Source organism: Phascolarctos cinereus, unplaced genomic scaffold (genome assembly GCF_003287225.1).
Source record: "Phascolarctos cinereus isolate Bilbo 61053 unplaced genomic scaffold, phaCin_HiC Scaffold_5;HRSCAF=322, whole genome shotgun sequence".
Taxonomy (NCBI): Eukaryota; Metazoa; Chordata; class Mammalia; order Diprotodontia; family Phascolarctidae; genus Phascolarctos; species Phascolarctos cinereus.
The window spans coordinates 124,752,076-124,773,323 of record NW_027555958.1 but is presented as its reverse complement, the minus strand read 5'-3'; the positions used below and the strand labels follow the sequence as shown (position 1 = coordinate 124,773,323).

Here is a 21,248-nt window from a genome sequence, read left to right as displayed (position 1 = left end):
CAGAGTCATAAAAATCTATTAGATTTCCCAGCTAAATTTTTAGGCAAGGGAAATTTTGCTAAGTAATAAGGGAAATTTCAGGCAAGTCTTTTCTTATTGTTTCTCTTTCTTCTGAATACTGATGACATATTCAACTGACAATGGCAATGAAATAATTTTTAATTACTCTATAATTCTTTCCATGATGATCCTACTCTTGAATATAGCTGATCATCCTTAAAACTGTTTAAATGAACCTGATTATTGGTAATAATCCAATGATTCAGACAGAATAGAACAGAACAGAATAGAATATTATAGCTGGAAGGCACCCTAGAGATCATCTAGTCATACTATCTCATTCTGTAGAGGAACAAGCAAGTTGGGAATGGTGAAGTGATCTGTCAGAAATCTCATAGTCAAGAGTTGTGAAAACCCAGTTTTTCTGACTCTATCTTGTGTTTTTTCAAATGAACTGCTTTTGATGCATCTCATACTATGCTTTCTATTGAAGACTATTATATATATACTTATATGAATGCATATATATGTTATCCATAAATTTTATATATATGTGTAGTATTATACGTGGAGAGAGCTAGCTTGGGAATCAGGAAGACCTGGATTCAAGTCCCAACTTTGACATATACTGGCTATATGTACTTAACCTCTAATATCCCCTCACAGTTCTTTAAATTGCAGAAGAGGTGCCAGTTTGTATTGGTAGATGGCATTTCCTCCTCCCAGCAATGAAGCCTCAGATATCTTACAATCTGTCCTCCTCTCTTTACTTATATTACCATGATACTAGGTCATAACCTTATCACCTCTCATATGTACGATTGCAATAGCTCCTAATGGGCCTCCCTAATTCAAGTTTCTCTTCACCCAAGTGAGCTGCCAGACTTTCTTTCTTTCTTTCTTTTTTTTTAAGGCAATTGGGGTTAAGTGACTTGCCCAGGGTCACACAGCTAGTAAGTGTCAAGTGTTTGGTCTGAGGCCGGATTTGAACTCAGGTCCTCCTGACTTCAGGGCCGGTGCTCTATCCACTGCGTCACCTAGCTGCCCCCATGCCAGAGTCAGTTTCCTGAAGCACAGATCTTACCAAGACAGTTCCCTATTAAATAATGGCTATTGGTTCTATAACTTGTGGCATCAAAATACAGATTCAAGTCTTTAACATTAAAAGTCCTTCAGGGGCAGCAAGGTGGTGCAGGGGATAGAGCTCTGGGTCAGGAGAACCTGAGTTCAAATATGGCTTCAGACATTTGACACTTACTAGCTATGTGACCCTGGGCAAGTCACTTAACCCTGATTATCTCACCAAAAAAAAAAATAAGTCCTTCATAGTTTGTCTCCATCCTCCCTTTCCAGGATTAATATACATCACTCCTCTTTCTGGTAAAGCTAAACTTGTCTTCTTGGTGATCCTCATGCATGATACTTTATCTCTTGTCTTTGTGCCTTTGCTCAGGTTGACCTTCGTCTCCCCACCCCAAGCCTGGAATACACTTATTCCTCACCTTCTCTGAAAGTATTGGAAACACCTTATGAGAGTTGCAGTGATATATGACTTTCAAAATTAAAGCCATGAGAACCTTTCTAAAATGTGATTCATAATGTTGACAATCTTGTCTTCATCTATAAGTGAAGATTTTTTCACCTCTAAGTGTCTCTGCTTTATTTCAAAGCTTTGCTCAAGCGCTACATTTACATAAAGCCTTTCCTGATCCCCTTGAGTGGATATATTTTATGTACACTTATATATGTCTATGTCAGATATGACTGAACATATATTTTACATATATATATATGTACATATATATGTCATATATCTTTTATTTGTACTCGTATATGTTTTCTCTCCTCCTCTTCCATAATCTGCACCCTGATGGAATGCAAGTTCCTTGAAGACAGGGACTACTTCATTTTTGTCTCTATATCCTTAGTGTCTGACCCACAGTAGGTATTTGATAGATGATTTCTGATTGATAAAATAGTATGTGAATGCTCAATAAAAATATTATATAAAATCTGTATATCATGAAAACTATGTCTATATAGATGTGTATAGCATACATATACGGCATCTCTATATATGGATATATGTATATACATATGTATTATATATGTAATGTATTTATACATATGTATTATATATATAATTTGTTCTTAACAAAGAATTTCTTCTACCAAAACATGTAAGTAACTGTGCTATAACTTATAGTCTTAGAAAGTTGTCTAGGGGCACTGAGAGGTTTAGTGATTTGTCCAAAGTTGCACAGTAAGTAGGTATCAGAAGTGGGGCTTAAACCCAGATCTTCCTTGCTCTCAGGTGGGCAGTTTTCTGTCTACTATACCATGTTATTTAGATATTTATATGCAATACACACACACACACACACACACACACACACACATAGATTAGATATTTAAGTTCAATACATGTATATACACACATAAAATCAATAACTCCTAATTCTCTAAGATTCTTGTCCATATCTATCCCTTACTCCACCATAAGTGAGGCTTAACATACAGGAGACCTTTTTCTTGTCCTTCTGTTATCTCAGAAACCATAATGTTTATATACATGTGCATGTAAATTTGTTTTTTTACAGGGTTTATGTCTGGCTCTTTTTTCACTCCCATGTTAGTGGAAAATTCTTAAAGTCTTCATTATGGAAGAGTATCAAAAGGAAGGATAAAGTTCTTCAAAATGCCCTTTCCTAAAAACAGCTTTTTCTTATGATCTAGGTTTGAAATCCCACCTACCATTTTGTTTTCCTTGGATGGTTTCAGGGCAGAATATTTGCACACTTGGGGTGGACTTCTTCCTGTTATTAGGAAACTACGTAAGTAACTTTACTGTTAAACATGGTAATGTGATCTTTCAATGAAAGAGTTGATGATGGCAAACATGCTTGGAAAAGTACAGTAGAATTCTGGATTTTGTTTTTCTTTTTCTTAACCATCCATGACTACAAGAGGCTAGAGCAGCTGTATGATAGATAATTAAATGGTCCTTAACATTTGAGATTACTGTAATGCCTTGCTTTACATAAAGCTGTAATAATGATAATCATTTTAGAATCATTGGTCCTAGCCATTTTATTTGTGTCTGTTCTTTCCTAGAAGCTTGGCTTCCTATAATAAATAGAAATTCTTTTATATATGTATTTTTTGGATTTAAAGGTGGAATTTTAAACTTTTTTTAAAAATTAAAACAAAAATTTTAATTAATTTATTTTGATTTATCAATAATCACTTCCATAAGCTTTTGAGTTTTAAATTTTTCTCCCCCCATCTGTACCTCCTTCCCCAAGTGTGCAATCTGATATAGGCTATACATATACATTCCTATTAAACATATTTTCATGTTAGTGATGTTGTAAAGAAGAATTAGAACCAATGGGAGGAACCATAAGAAAGAGAAAACAAAACAAAACAGAAGAAAAAAATAGCAAATAGTATGCTTTGATCTGCATTGAAACTCTCTATTAAGTTCTTTCTTTGGATGTGGATAGCTAGAATTTTAAACTTTAAGTAAGACATTGAATTCCTGTTACAATATTGGTTTATCCCTAGAACCATGGTTCTTATGTAGAAGGCAAAAGCATGGAAACTTTGTATACTAATTGCTTCTAATAGATCCACCCAATTTATTCATTTCCATCAACAGCCTTTGCTAATTGATCATTGTGTACAAAACACTGCATGTATTACTGAGGCAATAATTCATGCCAAAGATTTAAATCATATTAACAAACAACTTTATGAGGATCCATTTTTCTCTTAAAGCCCCATTGTCTTTATTAGTGAGAGAAGATGGGGTATAGTTGAGTATTTAAAAGTAGGGCACTTTTCTCATGGTCATCACACTAGTCTATTATACTTACCATTCTACTGGGGCAAAATAGAAGAAAGTAAACATTCATTTTTCAAAACTGACTTATATCATAAGGGTCATATTCCTAGGGAAGTAGTTAGCACATAGCTATGATGCTAATGGAGCAGCTTGGTGGCACAGAGGACAGAGTGCCAGCTCCGGAGTTAAGAAGACTCATTTTCCTGAGTTCAAATTTGGCCCCAAACACTTATTAGCTGTGTGACCCTGGACAAGTCACTTAACATGGTTTACCTCAGTTTCCTTATCTGTAAAATGAGCTGGAAAAGGAAATGGTAAACTACTCCAGTATCTCTACCAAGAAAACACCAAATGAGATCACAAAGAGTCAGACATGACTGAAAATGACTGAACAACAGCAATATGATTCTAATGACTAATATGGATTTGGTTAATGCTCTGTTTTTCTCAGGCTTTGAAAGATTTGGCTTCATACCCATTTGTGGAACTTAAATTCTGGACTGTTAGTTGGTTTATAAACCGTTTTCATGGTTCTTCTTTTGGATTTCCAAAATAATAATTACTGTGTGGTATGTGTCAATGTGTGATCTTTATTTTGTTTAAAGTATCAAAATTCCTCTGAGTTGCATATTTATAGAGGAATTAGTTTTTCTTAGATTATTCTTTTGAGACTTCTAAGTGATAATATTTTCCATAGTAGGATAAAAATTTAATCCAATTAGTTGATTACATTATTTTAAGTAATTGATAGAAGAAGGCTATTTTGTGTGTGCCCTCTCTCAAATTAGTCTTACCATGGAAAAAAATCCCTGTATAAGTGAGCATTACCAAATAATAAGTATTCTCTATTAAGCATTTAATTTACATGGGTCCATGCTTATCATCTAAGCTCGCATGGTTTGAGATTGGATGTCAGAAATTTACTAGTAGTAAAGGAAAGGAATTTTATCTGAGGTAAGATAAAACCACAATCCTGAATTCATTATTGGGCTGCCAATATCGGATAACATAGAATAATTAATGGTGCGTAGGTGGTTTGTTATGTGTTACAAATTTTAGAAAAAATCAATCCACTGGTTAGCCAGGCACAAACTATGAGGCAAAAATGAAGTGAAATTGTACTTTCCAGGTATCTGCCTTTAATAATGACCAGAAGTGTGGACCCAAACTCCTACTTTTATTTATGCTCAGACTAGTCTGAGGCTAGTTCTCATCAGTGGCTGCCATGCTGTTGATATCTTATAGCAGATCACACCTTTATTGTCACACAATGGACTGATAGTTGCAGAAAATACAATAATTTACAGGCCGTAATTATTTGTTGACTATAAAAACAGTATTTGATTTCGTGGGAAAAAGTACTGCCTTCAACACTTTACCAATAAGGTATCTTTCAGGTATGAATTCAGATCATAAGGTTGCTTCCTAGATAGAACAAAGATAATTTTGCTTTATCTTTTGATTATTGGTAACAAGAAAGACATAAAACGGGAAGCTGCATGTTAAAGGTTTTTGCCACTGGTACTGAACGCATCCATGTGAGAATCAATATAGAAAGATTCCTGATGGATGGTGAGATTTTCCTGTTTACAAGTGCCATAGTTCTGATGACGTTGAGCTCCATAAAGCTGCTAGGCCTTTGTAATTAGATCTACAACTAGTGAAAAGAATTTAGCATAAGTAGACGCAGAAGAAGATCAAGGAAATTTAAAACACCCATTTTTGAGACTATGATAGAGAATCTTATATAGACATTGAAGATTGGTGAGCCCAAAATTAAACATATGAGAGAAGTCTGAATTGTTTTTTTAATTTTATTCTGAACTTAAGAACTAAAACAAGCATTATCATAGCATAGTAGAATAAAAAAGATGATTGCACATGAAATTGCAAATCTATTGTATACAATTTGCCATTCCTTTTAAATGTAGTTATCAAATAACTTTCTCCCCCCCCTTTATCTTTCCTGTCCCCTCACAACCTAGGAATGGCTACCATTAGACACAAATATGTGTATATGTATGTAAATATATATATATATATATGTATATGTATATGTATATGTATATGTATATGTATATGTATATATATGTATATGTATATGTATATGTATATGTATATATATACACACACACATGCACACCCATACATACATATTCATTTATATGTAAAACCATCTCTATATACTTCTATTTATCAGTTTTTTTAATCTGGAAATGTTCAATGCTTCTACTTCCCTCAATTTTTTCCCCAGGCAAAAACAAAAAATCCATCTTCTTACTATCAAAATTTTTCCAGCAATGCTATTTGGCTACAAATCATAGAATAATAAAATCTTTGAGGAATCAGAATTGTAAGTCCACCCAAAAGGCAATAATAACAAGTTGCATTTGGGCATAAATAAGATGTACTGCAATATCAATGATGAATTATATAGAAAAAACGACAGCTTATGTATTGTCTAGGGGCTTGAGTAATGTCAAGAGACCTAAAGGAAGGCTCTTGAAATATTGAATAGACTTCCTTGGAAGGATTTATTGGAAAATCTAGAGAAGAATTATGAATGACAAAGATGTGAATGGGTTGAAACTTGCATTTGAGGGAGTACTCATTTTGATGAGATTATAGATCCATTGAAACATTGCCTGATTAAAAAGTAATGGTTTATTCTACTCTTCATGACCCATTTTAAATTTTCTTGGCAAAGATATTGGAATGGTTTGCCATTTCCTTCTCTGGCTCATTTTACAGATGAGGAAATTGAGTCAAATAGGGTTAAGTGAGTTGCCCAGGGTCACACAGTTGGTGTCTGAATCTAGATTTGAACTCAGGTCTTCCTGACTCCAGGCCTGGCACTCTATCCACTGCATCAACTAGTTTGGGCAATATGGTTAAACCTTACTTTGAGAAAATACCAAAAATTAAAATCAAAACTTTAGAGAGTATATTGATGAATAGGTCACCCTCCCCCCATTAGTATGAAATGATTCTTTGCATTAAAGAAAGATTAGCATGTCCTACATTGAAGAAAGTTTTACTTGGGCATACAGTCATTGGCTTATAGAGGGAGGCTAGGTTATGGATTCAAGTATAGGTATAGGAACTCCAAGCTTGTTAGGAGTCGCTGTCAATGGCAGACCTATCAGAAATCAAGAAAAAGCATCTCTGAAATTACAGCGTTAGTCAGTAGAAAGATGACTGGATTTTTGCTAAAATTTTCATAGGCTCTTAGATTTAGATCTGAAAGGGATGATAAAGATAATCTTATCCAGCCTATTCATAACTTGCCCAAGTTCACACAGATGGTAGAATGACAGAACTGTGATTCAAACACAGATCCTCTGATTTCACATTGAGTCTTATCCCATAGCTTTACTCTAGCCTTCTCCTACACATTTATTAAATAAAATAAAACACATCAGCATCTATTTATTTTTAACTGTGTTTGGAGTATCTTTTCATCTAAAGATTTTTATTGCTTATACATTGATGGGACATTTTAAATTTAAAAATGAAATTTAGTATGCATTTTTGTACCATGTTTAATGTTTGTTGATTAATGTGGAATTAATTGCTCAGCTTTCTTTTCATTATTTGTACTTCAATTATCAAGGAGTTTGTCTACTTGAGTTCTACTTCAATTAATGGAATTTACGAGTTCTCTATGCATTGGTAGATTTTCATCAGGAGTTGCTGAGGAAAAAAAAAGAAATTATCATTTGTTGTTTAACCTCCTGGTATTAAGTCTTTGCAAATTTGGGCTGATCCTTGTATATAGTATGATGCATTTTGTCTTTGAGTATACTGGAAGCTTTTCTAATTTGTTAGGACTTGCCAGAACTCATGTTCCACTGTAGTATGTGGAAAAGCTGTAGTGGCTTCCAAGGTATGATGAAACATTGTAGAACTTTAGTGTTGGATTTCTACATATTAAAATTAGCTATTACATTAGAATGATTTATGCAATTTTATTTGGCATCTTTTTAAAACCCAAGACCAATTTCATTATTCCTATGATAGTTGCTGATATTAATATTGCATCTATTTCTAAAAGAAGCTAAGCTAGTTATAAAACTTATTTGGTAATTAATGGTAATCTTTTTTTGTCTTTAGAAAACTGTGGAACATACACTACAAATTTGAGACCAGTATATCCAACAAAAACCTTTCCCAATCACTACAGCCTTGTCACAGTAAGTGAGCTATATATTTTCTTTTCTGTTTTCACTGAGCAACAATGAAGATATAATGTTATTGGGAGTTTTTATTTGGGTTTTTTTTTTATGAAGTGACTGGTGAATTCTTATTATGTTTACTTTATCCTCTGTTTCTAAGGGAGCTGGGAAGATTTCTTTTATGGTTTCTTGAAATAGGATGTCTATGATCATTTTGTTTTTGGTCACAGCTTATAGGTAGTGCAATGATTCTTTTTTCTTTTTTTTTTTTTGGTGAAGCAACTGGGGTTAAGTGACTTGCCCAGAGTCACACAGCTAGTGTTATGTGTCTGAGACTGGTTTTGAATTCAGGTCCTCCTGACTCCAAGGCCAGAGCTCTATCCACTGTGCCACCTAGCTGCCCCTAGTGCAATGATTCTTAAATTATCTCTCTCTGATCTCTTTTCCAGGTCAGTTGTTTTGCATGTGAACTATTTTGAGCTTTTTAAAAATTTCTTCAGTCTTTCGACATTGTATTGATATTTCTTATTGTCTCACAGAATCATTAGCTTCTATTTGGTGCATTCTAATTTTCAAGAAATCTATTGCTTGTTTGAGGTTTTGACCTCTTGTGCCAGATTGTTAATTTACTTTCCAATTCTTTTTCCTATAGTTCTGATTTCTTTCCTCTGATGATAATTATGTCCTTTCTAATTCTTTCCTCTAGTACCTACATTTCATTTATGAAATCATTTTACCTCTAAAAGAAATCTTGCTCCAAGTCTTCTAAGAATTCTAGTTGAATCTGTGCTCAACCGTGTTTTTATCTTTGCGTCTTTGTCTGTAAATATTTTCATTATTTTCTTCTTCTGGGTTTGTGTTTTAAGTATCTCTTAGGCTAAAATATCTCTTTGTGATGGGATTACTTTTTCCTTATTCTTTCAGCTTTAATTCCTTACTTTGGACTTTGTGTTAGGGCCAGGCCTTCTGTATTTCTTGAAGGAAATTGTGGGATGTGCTTGGTCCTGTTTTGTGTCCTATTGGTTTGGGCTGCTGCTTTCTTGAGGGTACTGGGTATTGCTCTATTCCAGAATTTCAGAAACAGTTTGGTCTGGGGATCTGTGAGCTTTCAGTGTGCCCAAAGCAGCCTGATCCAAGTTGAAGTCAGAGCACTGCCCTCTTTATCTGAGCTTTGCAAGTTTCTGATTTGGCTTTGAGAATACTGCTGCTGGATTCAGCCACTGTGAGTCAGCTGGATAACCCTGCAGGTTCTCCTTCGGCCAGGGCTTCCTGCATTGTTATTCTATGGCAGGCTTCAGATTGGGCTGGGGATTGGATCTGAGACCTTCCTCTGTTCTTGGAGTTAGAGCCACATGGCTTCTGCATGCTTATGTACTTACTCCTTCCTCAGTACATAGCCCAGAGCTTTGGACAATAGCTCATTGTGCTGGACTGTTGGGCTAAGCACAGGTCCCCTCCTCAGTTTGCATTATATCTATGACTGGCACTAGTCATATGACCAGTAATTGATAGAGCTGCCATTTGTCTTCTGTTCCTACTCTATGCATCACGTCATGCCCGTCTCTCCTAGGTCTGGGATCTTTTCTTGCCCTGATACGTAACCACTGGCAGGTCTGAGTTCAGTTCCAGCACAACACTTCTTCGCTACTTTCCCTCCTCATTGTCCATGGACTTCTATATCTGTTTTCCTATTCTGACCTGGGCTGCAGAAATGATTCTTTGTAATTTTTCTAGTTTTTTTTTTAAGATTCATACTGGTGCATTTTCTACATCTTTGTGGAATAGTTGTTGGGGGAAAGCTTGGGTGTAATATTTGCTTTTACTATACCATCTTGGCTGAACTCACTGTAACGTAAGATTTAATTCAGAGTTTTTAGATTTTAAAAATTAAAGCTTTCCCCCAGAATTTAGTTAAATTATTGGTTTTAAAAAGTTTTATTGATGCCCTTTGTTTTCATACCAAAGGATTACTGAATAACTGAGGATCATTCTTCACCCATGAACATTCCTCTGTACTCAGTGCGGAAAAAAAATTAGTAAAACCAATGAACTCATCAGGTGCTTCTAAAAGTATCTATCATATCTCATACCCATAATACCCCATGTCCTCAACAAAAGGAGGCGGTCATTTTTTTTCTGTCTCTTCTATTAGGCTAAGGAAGGTCATTGTAACTACAAAGAATTTAAGTGTTTTTTTTCTTTTTTTTGTCATTGTTGTTGTTATCTTGAAGGTTGTTTTGGTCTTTACATTTACCCTGCTGAAATCATTGTGCACTTTGTCCTTCTGGTTTTACTTTACTCTGCCTCAGTCACTACAAATCTTCTCATTTTTATCTAAATTGTTGTTTCATATGCGGCAATTAATATTCCATGACATTCACATCATATTTTGTTTAGCCATACAGTCCAGTACTTTGCTGCCACACACACACACACCCACACACACACACACACACACACACACACACACACACACAGAGCTGGGAATGTATGAAACCTTTCATTTTTTTCCTTAATCTACCTTTTCTTTATTTACTTATTCTAGGCATGTTGCCTAGAAATGGCATCTGTGTTGTCTAGGAGTGTCCTGAATCTTGTAGTTATTTTTTGTAATAAACAAAATTATTTTCTAGAATGGTTGAATCAATTTACAATTTCACTGGCATGATACTAGTGTGTCTTCCCATAGACTCTCCACAATCTACTTTTTCTGTTTTTACCATTTATTGGCTCTTGGTCATATATTTTTGTTAATTGGCAATTTTTTGGATATCCAGCATTTACCAGAAATATTTCATATGAAGATTTTTTTCTCCAACTGGCATTTCCCCCTCTTTGCTATGTTGATTTGGTTTGTACAAAATCTTTTCAATTTTATGTAACTGAAATTCAAGAACCAGAAGGAAATGATAGAAAGATATTCCTTTTATAATGACTTCAAAATACATAAAATACACAGGCATTGACCTGCTAAGACTAACTCAAGGTTTATAGAAAGTCAACTATAAAACATTCTATAAATATAAAGGAGGACTTAAATGATTGACTATATAGCAATTGTTAATGGTTGAGCCATAGTAATATAAAAATAGTGATTATATTACCTAAATGAAATTATAGATTTAGCGCTATGCCAATAAAACTATGAATGGGTAACTTTATAGAGCTAGACTAAATGATAACTATTCATTTGAAGGAACAGAAAGTCTAGAATCTCAAGGAGAAAAACATCAGGAATGAATGAAATAGTTCTTATGAACAGATTGGTAATCATTAAAACTATATAGTTCTGGTTAAAAAGTAGAAAAGCAAATCAATGGAATAGCAAGTCTCAGGAAAAATAAAATATTTTCTCAATGTTTGATAATTTCAAGAACATAAACTACCTGGGGAGAAGAATTTTTTGTATGTTAAGAAATTATGTGGGCAGCTAGGGGCGCAGTAGACAGCTCTGGCCTTGGAGTCAGGAGGATTTGAGTTCAAATGCAGCCTCAGACACTTGAAACTTAGTAGCTGTGTGACCCTGGGGAAGTCATTTAATCCTGATTGCCTCACCAAAAAAAAAAAACTAAAAAGAAATTATGGGAAAATTTGGAAAGTAGTTTAAGAAAAAAAAGGGTTTAAACTAGTATCTTGCACAACATAAAAGAATTTCCAAATGGATATTTAAATATAAAATGTTACATCATAAAAAGAATTGGAAGAAAATGAAGGGAGATACCTTTTACAGCTATTGCAAGGCAGGGTGGGTGGCATTCTTAACCAAAAAATGGATAAATATCACAAAGGATTAGTTTCATTCTTCATCAAGCCCACTTCATTTGATCAACTTTATTTTCCCAAACTCATGTGTGCTCCTCTGGTCTTTGTAACTGACTTGCTTGGTGAATCTGAGCAAATGATTTTACCTGATACCAGGTTTATAATCCTATTATGATTTGGGACAAAATTTTCTATCTTAATGTGATGCAAGGAGGAGCTGAATTTCATTACAAAGTGCGAAGCCTGGGAATTTCTTTTGGCCCAGTTTTGTGCAAACTTTTTTTGAACATTAGTCAAATTAGCTTATTCTAATAACTATACAGATTAGATTTTGTTGGGAATGCATTCCATTGCAATGTGAAATAACTTAGGATCTTTTTCTCATAGCAGTTTAGGTGTTCTGCTTCTCTAAACTTCATACCTTTCAATCTGACATCTGTCCTTTATTTCTGACTTCTTTTATTTCTATTTATAGTCACAAATAGCTAATAATCCATCGAAGTAAGTTTTATTTTGGCAAAACTTGTCCTTCTGTTGTTATGGTTAATAGAATTATATATCTAGATGTGAAAGGTACCTCAGAGACGGTGTAGTCTAATCCTCTCCCTTTACAGATTAGAAAACTGAGGCTCAGATCAGTATTAGAGACAGAATTTGAATCCAGGTCCTCTGAGTGCAGAACCAGGGGTCTTTCTACTGTACCAAAAATGCCTACCTTCAATCATGTGTTCTTTAACAGATATAGTTACTGGCTGGCTACCGAAACCATGTTGATAATTTTGGTTTAGTTTTTTTTTTCCCTTTGCTGTGGTGGTGGTGGTGGAGGAGGAAATATATTCAATACTCATAATGTTTGTATTACATTGGTTTAAATATTCTTTTTAGGGTCTGTATCCTGAATCCCATGGAATCATTGACAACAAAATGTATGACCCTGAAATGAATGCTTCCTTTGCACTTAGAAGTAAAGAGAAACTCAATCCAGAGTGGTATAAAGGAGAACCTGTGAGTCTTTTGTGTAATCTTCTGAAAACATTTCTTTTGAAAACCTTACTTTCTTCATTCAGAGTCAAAATGTCAAGATTCCCTGGAGTTTAAACAACCTCCTTCCTGGTGAAAATGAAGATGATGCTTCAGTAGGTTTTTCTGGAATGGTTGGATGCCTCTTGGTGGTGGCTGGTTATACTGGCCTGCTTCCTCCTCCAACCAGCAGCACATATCTGTGAGACTGGGCTGGGGAATAGTTTTCCTGTATGCAAAGTTAATTGGCCTATCACAGGATGGATGCTCTAAAAATTTAGGGGTACCCTTTAATTGCAATTCAAATACACTATTCTTTTCATGGATGAAAATTTAAAAAAAAATCTTGTCACAGCAATTATGAAGTTTCCATTTAGGCAGCTTTTATTCCAAAAGGAACTCTGTACTATGATATTACTTGAGCCAAGGAATAAATTAACCAATAGGATCAGGGAATATGTAAGCTTCTGAAGGAAATAAGTTTCTTTCTAGAGGAAAAAAATAGTAATTGAGTGTACAACTCTAGACTTGGCAGAACTCATGTATGAGATTTTTGAAGTTAATTTTTTTATCTCCAATTATTTTAATAGCTGTGTGCTGTTATTCAAAGAACTACATAATCCCTTTAATAAGTAATGTTTTCTAGTAGATAGAACTTGTTACACTTAAAAATAAAACATTTTACAATACTAGGCTAATGTATTGATGCTGATGAAATCTCTTAACTGTTGAATGCTTGTATAATTTCCTGATTCTTCTTGATTATCTCCTCAGATTTGGCTTACAGCTAAGTATCAAGGTCTTAAGTCTGGCACATTTTTTTGGCCTGGATCAGATGTGAAAATTAATGGAATTCTTCCAGATATCTATCAAATGTATAATGGGTATGTTTGCATGGATTTTTTTTTTTTGCTAAGGTCATAGGATCATATATTTGGAGCTAGAAGACAGCTTAGAGCCCATCCAGTCCAGCTTCCATACTGCACAGGTGAGGAAAATGAATCACAGGTTCATTGACCTACCCAGGGTCACCCAGTCAGAAAGTGTCCAAGATAGGAGTTGAAACCAAATTTTCCTGACTCCAGGTCTAGTGTCTTATCTACTACTCAATGCTACCTCTCAGCACAGTGTGATGAAGAGTACTGGACTTAGGGTCCGGAGATCTGGGTTCAAATCCTACCTTTGGCAGTCATTAGCTATGTGATCATGAGCACAATCTCCTTAAGCTCTCTGAGGTTCAGTTGTCACATAAGTGAAAGAGATATAATAATACCAGTATTACCTACTGTATGAAATTATTTCAAGGAAAGAACTTTGTAAACTTTAAAGAGCTATATAATTGTGAGTTATTATTAGGAGAATGTGGAAGACCACCTTACAAATGGTGTCTCATATCCTTTGTAGAGCCTTAAATTCTAACATTTCAGTTTGAAAGGGTGGAAGAGAGTTAGGAAAATAGGGAATCTATCTTAAAGAAAATATAAATGGCAGCAGGACATGAACTCAGAATTTTTTTTTACCTTCTAATTATAGTGTCTGAGAAGCATTGGTGGGTATGATATCCTATTGACATCCTACCAAGCTGAAGTCTTTGGGCAGGGATAAAGGAGTATAGGACACCAGAGAATAAGAAATAAAGTATGACTGTCCTCTTCTGGAGATGTGGAGATCATTTGTTAGGAAAAGAAAGGTGGAATGTTTGGAGAAATATGAGAGGAAATGTCAGTGTTTACCCTGGCCTCTCAGTACTTAACCTTCAACTTCCATGACCTTTATTTCCATTATATCCGTGACCAAGGGGAGTAGTCATAGTTCAATCTTATAATCACTTGGAATCAACCTCCAACTTCCTGAATTCTGAAGTTCCTTTCTCTGATCAAAATCTTCTCTTCTTCCAATTCTTTGTCCTAATGCCTTTCTATCAATTGATCCTTCCTGGTTTTCTGAGTTTGTCACTCATTCTGCTTTTACTTCTCCACTCTTAAAACCAACCATTTCAATAACTCACTGTTTTCCATTCTTAAATCCTCAAGGCCTTCCTCTTCCATCCTCAAAATCTTTAACCTTGGGTCACCTCCAACATCTGCCTTATCCATGAGCTACTAAATGCTCCTGGAGGAAGTCATGAATTCAAGCTAACTGGATCCTTTATAAATTCATGCTAAGAGGAACCCTTGTCACTGTGCTGCAGATTTTTATTCAATTCTTATTGCCTATCATAATATTTACGGCAAGTGTTGTTGACCTACCCCTTTGTGCTCAAGTCTTTATTCCATCCACATCTCTCTCTTCATTCACACTACCACTACTCTTATTATTTCTCACCTGGGATATTATGACAATTTCCTAGCTAGTCTTCTTGCTTCAGGTTTCTCTTTTTTTCTAAACGATTGTTTACCTGACTGCCCAAATAATCCTCCTAATGAAAAGGTGTAACAATGCATCTGTTCTGATTCCCCACTGCCTGTGGAATAAAATAGAAATGTTTTAGCTAGAAACATTTAAGGTGATCCATAATCTTGTTCCAGCCTACATTTCCAGCCCCATTCCCCACTATTCTACTTTTTTGCACTCTGTTACAGCAAAACTGCTCTGACACCGTCCTTCTCTCTCTTGATTTCTGTCTTTATTCAGGTGTTCCCTGGTGCTTGGTTTGTAGTACAACACTCACTGTGGAGTCAGAGGTCTTAGATTAAAATCCTGTTCCCGACACTATCTGTGACTTTGGGCAAGTCATTTAATCTCTTTGGGCCTCAGTTTACTTGATTGTAAAGTGAGGGAATTGGACTAGATGGCCTCTGACAAACCTTCTAGCTCTATCATTCTCTACATGAACATACTCTCTCTATATCTCCACCTATTGAAATCCTCTACTTCATGACCAGCTTAGGTTCTTGCTGTTCAGTCATTTTTTGGTCATGTCCTATTCTTTCTGATCCCATTTGGGGTTTTCTTGGTAAAGATTCTGGAGTGGTGTATCATTTCCTTCTCCATTTCATCATTTTATGAGTTCACAAGCAAGCAGGGTTAAGTGACTTGTCTAGGGTCACACAGCTAGTAAGTGTCTGAGGCCAGACAGGTAAGTCTTCCTGACTCCAAACCTGGCACTGTAACCACCACACAACCACACTGCCCCAGCTTAGGTGGTACCTCTGCCTTAAAGTCTTTTCTGATCCACTGACCTGAAAGTCATCCCTTGCTCCTAAAATTATTGCAGCATTTATATGGTCTTCTCTTTTGCCCTCATAACATTCTATTTTTTATCATATTGATCCTCTTCTCAACCCTGTTGCCTTAGACTATTGCTGTTGTAACAAAGATAGATTAACCAATAGGATCAAGTTGTCCGTTGCTGGAGGGCAAGCCTCTCTGTGTTTTCCACCTTTGTATGTTCCAAATGTAAGCCAAAGTAGGCACTCAATAAATGTTTTATGAATTAAAATAGAAAAAGATATTTGAAAGTTAGCCAAGTTTGCTGGCAGGAAGTTAGACAAGGGCTCTTAGTTTGGAATTGGTCGCCGTTTGAATGAAATGGTTACAGTAATTAAGAGAATTGCATGAAAATCATGGATTTTTAAACCATTGCTGTTAAGTGTGAGAAACTTAGTAGAGAAGCTTGCCTTCGATAGTTAGATTTCATGATATGGAGCAAGAGTTCTTAATTAGTGTGTGTTAATTTGTTTTAAAAATATTTTGATAATTTAATTTTAACATATAGTTTCTTTTATAATTCCACATATTTTTATTTTATGCATTTGAAAGCATTATTCTGAAAAGGGGTCTATAAGTTTTGCCAGACTGCTAAAGGGTTCCATGATACAAAAAAAGAGAGAGAGAGAAAGAGATCACACTTATAAGTTATAACTGGAACATTAGAGTTTATCTTAGCATTTCACAAATAAGGCTTTTAGAAAGGAGGATTGTAGAGGTTAAACAACTTGTCTTTGTTCCCACAGCTAGCAGGTAAAGTAATTAGGGCAAGAGTCCAGGTCTCTAGACTTTAGACCATTAAGTCTTTCTTAAGGTTTTTTTCAGAAAGTTTATTCAATTCTGATGAGAACTTTAAAATAAATTTATTCATTGTTCTCTAAAAAGTGCACAAGATAAAATGAGTTATTGTCTCATGACTAAATAAATTGTTTGGGAAGAAAGAAAGACATATAATAAAGCCCTAATCCTGAAAAAAATGCTGTTAAAATGCTTCTCTGTTACTCTACTAGTAGTCTTCTGGGTGTATATGAGAGTTTTCCCTTGGCTCCTCTGACTGCTCAGGAATTATCCATTCCCTTAATCCGGTGCATATAGTCAATTAAGAGAACCTATTTATGGTAAAACAATAATGATGCACATTTTATGGAATTCCTGGGATTTTACCATGAATAATATTTTTTCCAGAGTATTATTGGAAGCAGTTTGACATAGTGTCTACGGATCCAGTCTTGGAGAAGGGGAGACCTGGATTCAAATCTTGACTCTTACAAATACAATCTGTGGGATGGTAGACGAATCATCTACCCTGTCAATATCATTTGAATCTCTCTGAGCCTTTTTACAAATGAGTTACTGATCTACATTAGATGAAATCGGAGGGCCAGACAGAAAAAAAGTTGTTTCTACACCTTTTACAAATAGGAATATTTAGTCTCAGAGGTAGTGCCTAGTACAGAGAAAAACCACCTACCTACTTCTATGGCAACAAAATAATTGGCTTCTTTGAAGTATAATAATCCCTACCTCTGAGAGTTGTTGTGAAGCTCCAATGAGATAATATTTGTAAAGTGTTTAACAAAGTGCCTGGCACATAGTAGGTATTATATGATTGCTAATTTTAAAAATTATTATTTACCAAAGAAAATTGTGGTTTTTAGGTTAAGCACTTAGTGCTTCCTTTCTCTGCTTCTTTTCAGCAAGGACATGCAGCATTTAGTCCAGTGCTTGGTACACAATAGCTGCTTCATAAATATTTGTTAATTGGCTGACTGACTTACATCAACCCTTGTCACAGATATTTTCTTTTGATTCCTCTTTTGTCTTACCTTTTCTTCTTCTTCTTTTTTTCCTTTGTGTAGTTCTGTCCCATTTGAAGAAAGAGTTTTGGCTGCTCTTCAGTGGCTAAAACTTCCGGAAGATGAAAGGTATGTAGGTGCAGAATTGATAGTCTATGTTCTCTCTTATCTTATTGTCTTAGGGAAGTTAGTTATGTAACTTAATTAAAAAGAACAACTTTTCATAATCTGAATTGGTTTGCTATACTTGTTAATGTGGCTTTGACTAATCTATTGGATTAATCATTTCAAATGCCTTTTCAAGGCATCCAACATAAAATTTCTTTCTCAACACTTTAAATAATACCTCTATGGTATGAAATGGATTTTATTTGATATCTATTATTGAATTAATCTTTTCTATTCTATGTTTCAATGTGTTCATAAAATATTACATTTTGATACTGTTTGATTTAGACCACACTTTTACACTCTGTATTTAGAAGAACCAGATTCTTCAGGTCATGCATTTGGACCCATCAGCAGTGAAGTAAGTAACTTTTCATTGGTTACTTTGTAGAATAAGCTAACCTAACTAAAGCTGAATTTTAGACAGGTTCCTGGCAGTCTGTAGGACTTCAGGGACAAGGTGAATGAAGGATGAGAGAAACTGTACTGAACCAAGGCTTTGAACTTCTTAGAGGAACAATATCCATGGTGATTACAATAGTTAGGACAGTGGTTTGCTTGAGTATAGTTTCCTTATTTCCTAGGCTGCTTCTAAAAATTGGTGGCAATCCAAAACTTAATCAACAGTGTGCAGGATCCTGGGGTCGGTATCAGTCTTAAAACTAAAATCTTACCAGTCAAGTAATGATGATGATGCATTTATATGGCACTTTAAGGTTTGCAAAGCACTGTACATATGTTACATCATTATATCCTCACTATAACCCTGGGTTTTGAATAAGGATAAGGAAGATAAGGAAACAGAGACATAGAGAGGTTATTTAACTCACGCAGTGTCACAGAGCTAGTGAGTGTCTAAGGCAAGGTTTAAACTTATGCCTTCCTTAACTTTAGGTCCAGCATCATATCTTCTGTACCACCCAGCAGACTGGCAAGATGCCAGATCTCTGTGATTTCATAGGAGGAGGTGGGCACAGTGACAAAGGAAACTCTTTCTTACCTTCTTTGGATAGTTTCCTGTTTTTTTTTTTCCGTTTGTTTTCATTTCACTTTTACTTTCATTCTAATGTCATATTTACTCCCATACCATAAGCTTTTGTTTCTTCAGTTTCTTCTGGGATATCTTTTTCTTTTGAGCAACCTTCTCTTCTGGTTTAGGAACAATTTGTTCCTTTTCAGTAAGCATTGTCTCAATATGGCAAGGAGAACTCATGAATGGGTTGATTTGACCATCAGTCCTTTAAGTATGCCGTCACATTTTGGGAGGCTGGTTAACCTGGATATGCTCAATGACAAGAGAATCCACATCCAAACCCTTCAGTTCTGTGTTTCTCTCTGCATTTTTAAGCATATGCAGCAAGAATTCAGAATTCTTTTTGGGCCAACGATCCTGTGTCCAACCCCACTGCTTAGCCTAGGCACACCTGCCAACTCCACCATTATATTGCCAGAAGGGAACACATTGTTTCTTCAATGTGACATCTTTCAAATACTCGGTAGCTTTTCGGATATGCATGCCCTTGATAACTTAGGCTGTTTCACAGGGGTTCTGGAAGTGGACCCGGAGATTTGAATCCCTTGACTTACATGATTTTGTGGGGTCCTCTGAATCAAGAGAGTACCTCACCATTTTAAATGATTACCTAAGAAGGGTCAAGGGAAGAGCAGTTTCCTGTTTTTTTTTTTTAAGACTACCTTAATTATTAGAATGTTATGAAGAATTGGAGGGTTGGGAGTTAGGTCAAAAGTTGCTCCTAAATCTTGACAGAATTTACTTTGACAACTAGATGTGTAGAAGTTGAATATAGCCTTGAAATAGCAGCTGAGGAAAACACTGCTTCTATACCATATATTAGCAAAAATCTGTGTGTACTGTCATTTTTACAAATGCTAGAGGCTCTTGAACACTCTTGTATCAGTTATCACTCTTTACGTGGAAGCCCAGCAGGCGATACAAGGAAAGGATATTTGAGTGTCATTTCTTTTTTGTTTAAATATACTTATTCATTTCTTAACTTGCTTGCTTCTGGCTCTCATATGTCCCTTCTCTTCCCATGTAGGCAGGTAGGTTTGAGTTGGACAGCAAGCAAATTTTAATTAAAGTTGTGTGCATATGATAGCACAACAAACATGTTTCAGGGAAAACTATAGTCAGAGTTTCATCAAATAGCCAATCAGCTTGCTTATGCTAGCAGAGCCAAATAAATTAACTCTGTCTTTAAAAAAAAGTTATTGGTTGTTTTGATGACAGATATAGAAGCTCTTGAAGCATAGTGCAAAGAGCATTGGATTTTGAGTCCGAGGATCTGGGTTCTAATCCTAGCCCTACTGCTTATTAGTTGTTTGATGTTGAGAGGCCACCTTTCTTCACTTCATTGTCTTCATATGAAAGCAAGGATTAGCTGATTCCCCGACCAAGTCTAAATCCTGTTATCCTATTTTGTTCAGTCAAATATTTAGCCTGAGCTTGAGTGGTGATATTCTTCACTCTTCAGAAGGGACTTTGAGACTCTATGCGGGAGGGATGGCTTCATTGTCTTTGGTGTTTTCAGTACTTGCAACACTTTCGATAAGTTCATCTTTCAAATAACTAAAATCTAAAAGCATTTCATAGCCCAGTATAAATGATCTATGGATTATTATTGTTTTTTTATTTCAAAGTTCTTTCTCTGAGTGATTGAAAGTCTAGGATCAAAGTTGGAAGTCTAGAACTGGTAGATCATCTAGTCCACCACTTACTACCCCCCATTTCATAAAAGGGGATACTGAGATTCATGTAAGTTAGTGACTTAACTTGCCAAGTTTGCCTACGTTAGGTAGTAAGTGACTGAACCAGTATCTGAACTCATGTCTGCTGACTGTCAAGCACATTGACCTTGCCACTGGACCAGACAACATCACCTCCCACTGATTATATAGACTTTAAAATAGGCTTCTTTCTATCTTTTCAGAGAATCTACTTTCCTGATTCATCTTTAGAGTTCTTGGTTCATACATTTTTGAACTTATCTCTCAAATTTAATTTATTTGCAAATAATAAGATAATTTAAATTTGCAGAAAAATTTAAACTTGATTCGTGTTGGTTTAACAAAATGTTAATTTATGTTGCCTGTGTATCTCTGAATGAATGAGAGAAGTCATAATGATAAAGACTGTTAGCTCACTTCTAGAATAGTAAAATATAGATAAAATAAAAGTAAGAAAGATAGATAATAGTAAAAAAATAAAGATTAAGCTGATTTGACATATTACCGAAGTATAAAGCTGAA

The 21,248-nt window shown here is 35.3% G+C and overlaps 1 protein-coding gene across 1 annotated transcript in view; it reads left to right on the top strand.

The window, feature by feature from the left end:
* The window catches only part of ENPP1 (ectonucleotide pyrophosphatase/phosphodiesterase 1), a 113,733-nt gene that overhangs the window by 50,135 nt on the left and 42,350 nt on the right, over positions 1-21,248 (top strand). The window contains exons 6-11 of the mRNA XM_020987073.2: positions 2,737-2,834; positions 7,961-8,040; positions 12,670-12,789; positions 13,579-13,688; positions 17,874-17,939; positions 18,267-18,339. Of these exons, the coding sequence (XP_020842732.1) occupies positions 2,737-2,834; positions 7,961-8,040; positions 12,670-12,789; positions 13,579-13,688; positions 17,874-17,939; positions 18,267-18,339 (547 nt within the window). The remainder of the gene's footprint in view (positions 1-2,736; positions 2,835-7,960; positions 8,041-12,669; positions 12,790-13,578; positions 13,689-17,873; positions 17,940-18,266; positions 18,340-21,248) is intronic.